The sequence below is a fragment of the Aplidium turbinatum genome, chromosome 16 (assembly GCF_918807975.1).
Source record: "Aplidium turbinatum chromosome 16, kaAplTurb1.1, whole genome shotgun sequence".
In the NCBI taxonomy this organism is placed as follows: Eukaryota; Metazoa; Chordata; class Ascidiacea; order Aplousobranchia; family Polyclinidae; genus Aplidium; species Aplidium turbinatum.
The window spans coordinates 6,225,957-6,235,502 of NC_137487.1; the positions used below are offsets into that span (position 1 = coordinate 6,225,957).

The 9,546-nt window shown below is 37.0% G+C and overlaps 1 protein-coding gene and 1 non-coding gene across 2 annotated transcripts; both read right to left on the minus strand.

Annotated features, from left to right (window-relative positions):
* Nucleotides 1-303: 303 nt before the first annotated feature.
* On the minus strand, nucleotides 304-3,644 carry LOC145785628 (uncharacterized). Its single transcript, XM_082597304.1, has 3 exons — nucleotides 3,449-3,644; nucleotides 2,226-2,478; nucleotides 304-1,785 (listed from the first exon to the last, which is right to left on the minus strand). The coding sequence occupies exons 1-3, from the start codon at nucleotides 3,595-3,597 to the stop codon at nucleotides 1,741-1,743; spliced, it is 447 nt and encodes a 148-aa protein (XP_082453430.1). The 5' UTR covers nucleotides 3,598-3,644; the 3' UTR covers nucleotides 304-1,740.
* A 1,140-nt stretch (nucleotides 3,645-4,784) lies between these two features.
* On the minus strand, nucleotides 4,785-4,857 carry Trnak-cuu (transfer RNA lysine (anticodon CUU)). Its single transcript has one exon. It is a non-coding gene; the product is annotated as a tRNA-Lys (tRNA).
* Between the last annotated feature and the right edge of the window lie 4,689 nt (nucleotides 4,858-9,546).

Here is a 9,546-nt window from a genome sequence, read left to right on the forward strand (position 1 = left end):
CATGAAGCAAAATCTACCGCTTGTTGCTGGGACAGGATATAGCCAATTTTTTCTTGTTACTATTTTATGATATTAATATTTTCAAAAGTAGCTTTACCAAAGGGCAGAAAGTATTGCCAAAAACGTTCGAATTTAATATGTTGTTAGTTTTATGTATTGTGTTTAAATTATGCAATCCAATCCTATTAGGTTGTTAATTGTTATCAATCAATTGTCTATGTTACACAACAACTATCTCTCCACCAAAGCTATACTGACTTTACCGAAGCGAGAAAATTGTCTGGCTCTGGAATGCACACTCGGTTCCAAATTCAAAACTTGATTTTCAGGCAAGTTGTCAAAGCATTTTATTATACGATGAAATGTTTTGCATAACATAAGGCACAGAGTGGTGAATGACTTCTTGACAACAACATACAGGTTAATGATAGGTTAAGAAAAAAAATCACGTTTTTATAAAATAGAAAAGGAGTTCTCAACTGGAGAGGGGGGATAAATTTATCGTCTGGGAGTAAATGTTGTTCATCAAGGAGGTAAATTGAAGGCAGAAAAGATAAGCCGAACGACGAATTCTTAAATTTTGATTTGGATAAGTTAAGGGTACATTTATCTTCACAACGGAAACGGAAAGTTGAGAACCTCTGAATAGGCGCCCCAGACAGCAAATCACTCGTTTTATACATTGATTCAACGTCTGCAGACGTTGAACGTTGACTCAACGTCTGCAGGGTTCTCTCATTCTCTTCTGGTCTGCAGACGTTGAATCAATGTAAAAAATGACTGATTTGGTGTCTGGGGCTAAATAGGAGTTACGGCACGTAAGTATTACAAAGTTAATGCAAGAGCAACACGTAAATAAGACACTTCTGAAAATAAGCAAATATTTACATCATTTTTAAACGATTATTATATAGTATATACAAGTGTATTTAAAGTAACACGAAGATATACAATATCATTTATTGGTGTTTGCGGTAGTATCTAATTTACATTTGCAAATAAAAACTCATAAGTCCGAAAGCAGCTAGCTTTATGGAAGACAAACCGTTTGGTTACAAAATTTTGTAGTTTTATAATTGCACTTTTAAGATTAGCTGCATACGGTACTCAAGAATAGGGTTCACCTCGTTCTTGGCTTCAAGAGGAAATTAACTTTCGCTATGAAGGCCACTACAGTGGTCCACATTAGGTGAACAGAAACGGCTGTAAAATTCCCACTTTTAAGAAACAATATTTGAAACAAACGAAATTAATGAAAACAAATAAAAAGCAATAAAAGCTCTTGTTCCCTGAGTGGAAAACATCGATAAAGGCAAGGTTTGAAATAGTTACTGTATGTACTTCCACGTAGGCTTCCTATCGCAAATATCAATACAGTCCTTGTATTTAAAAACAATTTCCAAATGCTTAGGTAGCGTTACACGCTTGTGTATTTTTGCAATGAGGTAGCCTGCAGTACGTAAACTGATTTATTTTGGCTTCGAACGAAAGCTATCAATTCATTGTCTTTATGTTGATCGCAAGTTTGATCACAAATTAACATTGCATTTCGTTGCATCAACGTGTGGTTATTCAAAGACTTTCCGCAAACGCTGGGAAACCTGGAATTCAGCCAGCAAGTTCAAATTGGGAACTGGACTTAACACCAGCAGCAGCATCTCGTTCATCCTCTTCTCGTAGCTGCTTTAAACTTTAGTCTTCATCCAGCGACATCAACGCAGGGAAAAACATGAAAAATGGTTAATCTCGAAGTTTCGGCGTGGTTTGGGTCGCAGTGGCCATTGTCTGAAAATAACAAATAAAGCATAAATACAAACTGTTTTGACAGCCAAATGCCGAAATAATTTTTAAACTGTTGTTTTAGCATTCATTTTTAACACAGAGGTACAAGGATTTATATGATTTGCATGGATGCAGCAATAGTGGATCATTCATCGATCAAACAAATCAGCCGATTAAGCAGCTTATTTCGTAGAGTAATTGTTTCCTCATGCACTAATCGTAATCCACAGGTTAAAATTACTAAGCCACCGATAAACTTTGAGAGGACCATCCTTCATTAATTTATTAGACATAAGATTTTTAAAAAATCTACTGTTGGTGTTCTGCTGTTGCATGAACACGCATTTCTTTTCGAGTAGATCAATCAAAAATAATTTCGAAATCTCCCTTTTCTTTTAATGACTATCCTGTGCTGAAAAAGATCTGAAGCAATGCAAACTTACCGCATTAGTGACGTCACGAAACGACAATTTCTTCGCGTCGCTGGATACCGCCATCACAGGGTCAACGAAAACTGGATGATTGGGTTGCCGTGACGAAAGTTCTGGAAAAGGCTTTGGAACGCCGGGAAATTCATCTTCCAAAATTTGGTGGAGTTCATTGATGTAGTCTACGGCACGTAGGACTATTTCAAGGCTAGATACTGACTTTGCTTTGCATGATGGAACAACTTCGCGCAGTTTTTTGTACAAACCCCTGGAAATGAAACAAGAATGTAAGTAAAAATACCATTCAAAATAAGCACATAATTGAAAAATCATGTGGAGAGCTTCTCCAAGCAAAATCAATTTAAAAATAAAAGCGAAGTTTAGTTTCTTTTTGAGGCAAAACTTCTTTGTTTTGGTGTCGTTTCACAATCCAAGTAACATCCGTAAACTCGTTCCGAAGCTCAAAAAAGAGAAGCTACAAGCAGTGGCGTAGCCAAGGGGGGGGGTTTTGGGGGTTACAACCCCCCCCTTTGGCACGCGTGTGACGTCACGATATGGAGAATGATGCTTTCAGTCTAAAAAAAAATTGCCTAATTTTAAACAAAATTGCATTAAAAGAGCGAGTTTTGCCAATACCAAACATTCAAACATCTCAGCCAGGAATTAGCAACAAGAAAACACAGAGACTTAGCTTTTTTTTCCCAAAAATGCCGAAGAAAACATGATCTTATCCTTTTGCTATGCTACCGGACAGCACCATTTTACAGGAATATTCGTACCCACATTTTTGTTGAAAATGCTCTCAGAATGCACCAAATTCAAAGTAATTTTTCAAAATTTTCTGGGGGAGGCTCCCCAGACCCCCCGCCGTTGGGTGGTCAAAACCCCCCCCCCCCCTTTCAAAATTCCTGACTACGCTACTGGCTACAAGGCCCCAATTTGTGTCAAACAATGCTATTAAATGTCAAGACGAAATTTTGTTAACCTTTTGGACATGCAATCAAATATGTAACTTATTTGGAATCAGACCCTTAGCCTCATACGAAACAATAACACACAATGGCTGTAGCTCAAGCCATTCATACCAAACTTCTCACAAGTACTTGATTGCATTGTACCGTTTTCAAAATGTTTGTTTACATAACAAAAGCTTCAACTAACTGATATCGATTTCAGGAAAAACTATACTAAACATTGGGCTACCTTGTAATATTTTGCAAATCGTTGCAGCTGCTTACCTCAGTTCTTCTTTGTCATTTAAACGTCTGGTTTTAACGAAGCAGTGTAGTCTTTCCTCTGCTTTTTCTGTGTAGCCATTTGATACATTGATTGTTCCCTTTGAAACGTTATAACTACTACCGTCTTTCATTGTGCTTGCTTTTACCATTGTGAGTTTGTCTGGTCCCTTTGTTCTTATATAAGTTGTTATATATGTAAAACTGTGAAGTAAATGATGCTCTTTCGCTTAGTCGCTGTCTTTAAAAGGTATTTTTTTCTTTTTTTGCTAGATCTTTTTTTCTTTTTTCATATTGGGCTTTTGAGAAAGTGGAATCTCACTGCGGCGAACGAAACTACTTCTCTTCAGAAACACATTCACAATTTATTTCCCAAAATATACTTAGAAACATTTTTTTCGAAATAGCAATGTAAATTTATATAAGGCGTCAGTTCTCTGAAATATATTTTTATGCAAGTCATATAGTAGGTATATATATACTTTTTTTTATAAAACAATTCATGCGGTCGTTTTATTTACATATCTTTTCCCAATCCACTTTTTAACATCTTTTGAGTTTTATTTATTTTTTGCCATATTTTTACAAAATTGGTTGGTCACTTCGTCATCCACTACTTTACAGTAGTCAGGGGGTGCAGAAATTAAGCGGTGAGGTAACGCATGCCAGTCCCAGGTGCAAGCGTAGCAAAGGCAAAGTCAGCTCACCCAGGTGGGAGGATTCAACAAGTTGCCTGATTCAACAAGGGGCTGGGGTGGTGATTGTGACAAAACACAATGATTTGTAGGTTTACTATACATCAATCTGACCTCGCAAATACACAGTGAATAAAGTTACTTCTCGTTTTTTTTTATGGGGGGGAGGGGGCGAAGGTCTCCACAATCCCTCTCCCTTTGATTCAGCACTGAGCTCACCTGCAATCTTTGTGATCTAAATGAAGTATTTTTCAAGAAAACCACAAATAAGAATGGCTCTGTTTCATAATACAATTTCTCCCACAACCAACGGGCTTGATGAAATGAAACTATCGTTAACAAGTGTTATCTTTCAAAGATTTCTTGTTTGAAACATATTTTTTTTATTTTTGAGTCTAATTTATTACCATAAAAAGTGGTTTTGGAAAGTTAAGTGGTTTTAAAAGGTTATTTAAAAAGTTAAAAAGTTTAAAACATTACAAAGTGGTTTTGAAAAGTTATTCATATTTTACTACAAATATTTATGTGATGCTTGCTTTGTCTCATTGAAGTTTTCTTGATTTATTCACTCAACAGAAAAAATCAAAGATTTTCCTCTTGTGTCCAATAATCAACGTTTAACGAAATCGACAGAAAAATAAGCGCGCCCAACGTGGGGCTCGAACCCACGACCGTTGGATTAAGAGTCCAACGCTCTACCGACTGAGCTAGCCGGGCTGCGTCAGCGAGAGATTGATTTCCATAAGATTAACCGCGGCTTTTCTCAAGAGAAAAAGGAAGATTTTCTTTTTTTCAATCATAATAAACTCAGAAATGTAAGCTTGACTATTTCTACATTTCCAGTTCCAAGATTGCTTCAATGGTAAAAAGTACTTTCGGACAAAATTAAACAAATTTTTTATTCAAATCTTATTGTGTTTAAGTAATGATAGAGCTTCCGTAGAAGGTTTGTCGTGGAATCATAGGCAATTAGGCATACGAAGCCGAGCAACGTGTGGTCACAGCGGTAAACCATAATCTCTTCTTGGGAAAATTTTAACATAAAGTTCCCTAATCCGTTCGTCTGTATATAATGACCGAAGAAACACACACTTGAACTTCTTTTCAAACAGTGTATTCCTGTAAAATTAGCCCGAGGCTACCGAAAACGAGGGGGTGCAACGCCTACACCACTTAAACTGTCACTACACAACAGATTACTTGGATAAAAGACGGAACCTTTGTCCAGCTAGCAAGCACTAAGCCAACAGTTAAATGTGCGGCCAACTTTCAAACAATCATTTTACGAATGACCATAATAGATAGCAATATCTCAAATTCACGTATGCAGTACTGTGACGCAATAATGAAAGACAATTATGAAGTCATTCCAACAGGTGTTTAAAGCTGATGTAATATTTCCTGTTTAAACAGGCCCAAACAGGCCCAAACACAATTCTTATGAACGCTGGTGCAATTTTGGCACATTTTCTAGCAACTTCCATGACGTAATATTCAGTAGACTTGAACGGTTTTATATGACGTTTGATTTGTACAGAGATTGGCCGTAACAACGTGATCAATTCAATCCAAGACGGACTATATAGTCCGTCTTGATTCAATCCAATTTATTTTTTCTTTGCTGGCGCGAACATGTAGAATACTTCAAAGTAAACACACGAATTTGGCACCGACAAAAGGAAAAGATGTCAAAACCAAAAGGTTTAAAATATGCATAAAACAGCGCTTGAAAATCACTATCTTTAAGTTCAACAATGTTTATCAATGTTAATAAGTTTATAAGTTTATCAATGCTCAATAAACAATGTCAACAAGTTTAACAATGTTAATACATGTTAAACTTGATCACGTTGCTCGGCTTCTTATGCTTATGTAAGTAAGTTAAATCTTTTTTGCTTTAGGATTCACTTTTACATATGCTTTTATTTCTAAATGTTTATTTGCTAAATGCTTTGTTTTACACATTTTTTTAAAATAGAAAAATAAATAAAAGTAGCCTACTTGAACTTAACAGCACGCTCTGTTCGTACTGCACATTTCGTCATCTTATTCATTTCAATTGTTATTCGTGCTACATTATGACAACATAAATCGCCATAATGCGACTTATGTTTTATATCGATATTAAATGTTTTATATGTAAAATTGAAGTGTGCGTCCTCCTGATGGTCTCTAGTCTAAGACCATTAAAAGCATCGATAGCTTTTCTGAATGTGACCTTAGAAAATTGCTGTCGTGTTTTTGAATTGATTACAAATTGCTTAAAAGAATGAATAACATCTACGTTTGCCAACTGTAGGCAGGAGCGCCGGAAGCAGGAGGCAATTTTTTTTGTGGATGGGGGGCAGAGGGGCAATGGTGCCCTTTTAAGGTCATGTAAGCTACTGCTCATTTTGCAATACGATATAACAATTTCAAATAATATTTACGACACAAAATTCTGTATCACAGTAGGTTAGCCTACATCATTATTTATAACATAGCATGATGCCCTTCCTTACCATTGTTCTTTGTAACTTATACCGGACACTTGTATCATTACTCGATGATGCAGGCCCGGATTTAGGGGGGGGGCAGAGGGTGCAGGTGCCCCGGGCCCCCCGACTTTTGAAGGGCCCCCTACGTGGAAAAAATGTGTGTTTTGTGTTGTTATTTTTCCTTTCAGTCTTTAAAGTTTCTGTTAAAAAAAACTGTAGGCCTACAGTGCTGGATTAAAGGTACTGTAGACGTAGAGGTGGTTTTTCGCGCCGTAGGAGCGAAAAAATTTTTTGCACGTGGGCCCCCCGATCTAAAAGTGCCCCGGGCCCCCATCAGCTAAATCCGGCCCTGCGATGATGAGCTGATGGATGAGCATCATCGCTATATCTTATCTTAAAACTTAAAAAAATTGGCCTTTCAGCAACAAAAGTGCCCTGTTTTCATAATCCTGCCCCCCCCCCCCCCAGTCAAAAACCGTTCCGGCGCCCCTGACTATAGGCTACATGATATCTGTGGCCACTGAAAGAGCCATCTCTCAAAAAACATTTTTATGATAATGATTGTCATGCGTAATCATAAATTTCACCAAATTATTTTCCAAATTGATGATATATCAATAATATCACTTATTGAAATTGTTTTTTCAAATTAGGAACAGTTTTTTTTAACACAATCATGCTTTCTGATGTTGTGTCAACGTTAAATTTCAACTAACTATCTACGTTACACAATCTTTCAAGCGCTGTATTTTACTGTATTTGGGCTTTTCTGTGATTTGAAGCTTTTTTCGTGGCGCCCTACCCCAACCACAATTGAGGATAAGATGCTTTAGCATTAGGTGTTGAGGCGTCAGTAGGTCTGTAAGGTGCGACGGGTAGTTACTTGAACAAAGTTGTAGTTATAATAAAACAAACAAGGAAAATCAAATCGGTTATTTGAGTCCAGGATGATCGCAGTGGTGGATCACTGCTAAGTTTCTACGATAAAACTCACAATTTGTCATATGCTTATTACTTGTAGTGAAACAGTATAGAAGCATGGAAGACCAGCTTATGATGATGATGCTTATGATGAACCATCGATGGACTACAATTTTCGTATTAAAGTCAAAACAAAATTGGTTGTATATTTAACCGAAGTGTTCCCGTTTGCCAGGCAGCCTAGTTCTTTGTATTTTGTAGCCTAACTTTGGCAGCTTTTCAGTAATCAAATCAAACATTAGCAATAATTCTTCGCTGAAGTAGATTGAAGCCTTAAAATGAGAGTTGCTATAACTTTTTTTACTTGTCTGCTTTTTTTGAAGCCTTTTTTAAATCGTGGAGTTTGCCCAAATTAAAACGTTTGAAGTTCAAGATGGTTCTGAAAACTTCTAAGTTTGACGTTTTGCCAATAAAGGCCGATAAATGTTAGATTTTTCAAAGTCCTCTGCTTATAAGTGTCACTCCAAATTACTACATTCAAGCGTTCAATCTTCTGCAGCCCACAAGAAAATATAACACTGATGGCTCGCAGAAGGATTCGGAGTTTAAATAATGTGTAGCCAGATAGATGATTTTCATTTATATCTTAAATTTGCAACGTGTATTAAACATTAAGTTTTGTTTACCAACCCGACAAGTTTAACCAGTGTGAAATTAAGGAAACAAATCTTTATTTGCATTCCTTGCAGTTAGGCTACATCTTTTGATTGCAGCCGCATTTTATTTGTGGTAGCTTCATTCTATTCGCTCGCACGCAAAACTTAGACTAATTTTAAGCCGTCCACACGTCAAAACACAGACAAGAATCCGCTGCTGTTTTGCGGTTGAATAGTCTATTCGCGTGTTCAAGGAGTGACCATCCATCTGTATTATCATCCCGCTGCGGTTCCCGCTACCCGCGCTCTGGCTGAAAGCGTCCTCTGGTTAGTGAGGTAGCTGCGTGGTTGTATATTGCGTGCACATTCGTCATAATATGGTGAACAATAGATATCTCCAGTGGTGGCCCGCAGGCCAAGTTAGTTATGTGTATTTGGCCCAACAGTGCTGCAAGTTTGCACACTCCTGTTGTTGATGAAGCACTGGTTAATCGCGGCGTAACTATATCGTTAATCTATTTAGCGGTTCTTAGCCTTTTGCCTTGTCGGCACCACTTTGAAATTACCAATCAATTCTCGCACCCCCTGCTAGGATTGACTGAAAAGTAATAGACGCCTACAGTTCGAAATTTTTGTTGAAACCTGGTAAAACAACTTTGCTTCTTACGTCATATTATAACAAACCTTGATAATTCAGCATCCCCGCACCACCTAGGCCCAGGTCTCGTACCCCTTAGTGGTGCTTGCACGTGCACCCCTGATTTATATACTTAAACTGGCCGAAACGAGGCTTTCTTTGTCCAAATATAATAGCCTGCTGTACAATCAATACAATAAATAAACTGTTTGCCAAAACGAAACGAAATGTTTAAAATACGTTTTAATTGATTTTGTGATGAACACACAACTGGCAACATGTTTCGACTCAAAATTTTGACGAAACGGTAAAATTACCTGTTTTGAAACAAAGGCTTAGATAAAAAAAAATTACATTGGAAGAAAACAAAATCTTTGCTATTTCCAAATTTATTGAAATATTTTTGTTTCGACCAGCCGCAGTCTATAGTTGCGGTGTAAAAGGAAACAAATTTAAAACAATTTAAATGATGTAATAGTGACGTAAGATTTCCAAGATTTATGACATAGGTGCAAAAGTGTTGTAAAAGTGTTTAGAAAAATCAGTTCTAACGAAAAACAATTAAAAACATCTGCCTAACCCAGTAATTATTACATGCGAGTTCGTTTGTGTTCAGCTGTGTCTTAAAATCACACAGAAAAAAACAGGTGTCTGTAATTACAATTAGCCGCCATGTCTTTGGTGACCTTTTTATTTATAAGCGTAAATAAGTAAT

What these genes read in the sequence shown, in the direction of transcription:
- LOC145785628 (XM_082597304.1), bottom strand. Translation starts at nt 3,597, where the DNA reads ATGGTAAAAGCAAGCACAATGAAAGACGGTAGTAGTTATAACGTTTCA. An exon ending in AATGACAAAGAAGAACTGAG is followed by an intron (nt 2,479 to 3,448) that starts GTAAGCAGCTGC and finishes TTTCATTTCCAG; the next exon opens with GGGTTTGTACAAAAAACTGC. An exon ending in TTCGTGACGTCACTAATGCG is followed by an intron (nt 1,786 to 2,225) that starts GTAAGTTTGCAT and finishes TGTTATTTTCAG; the next exon opens with ACAATGGCCACTGCGACCCA.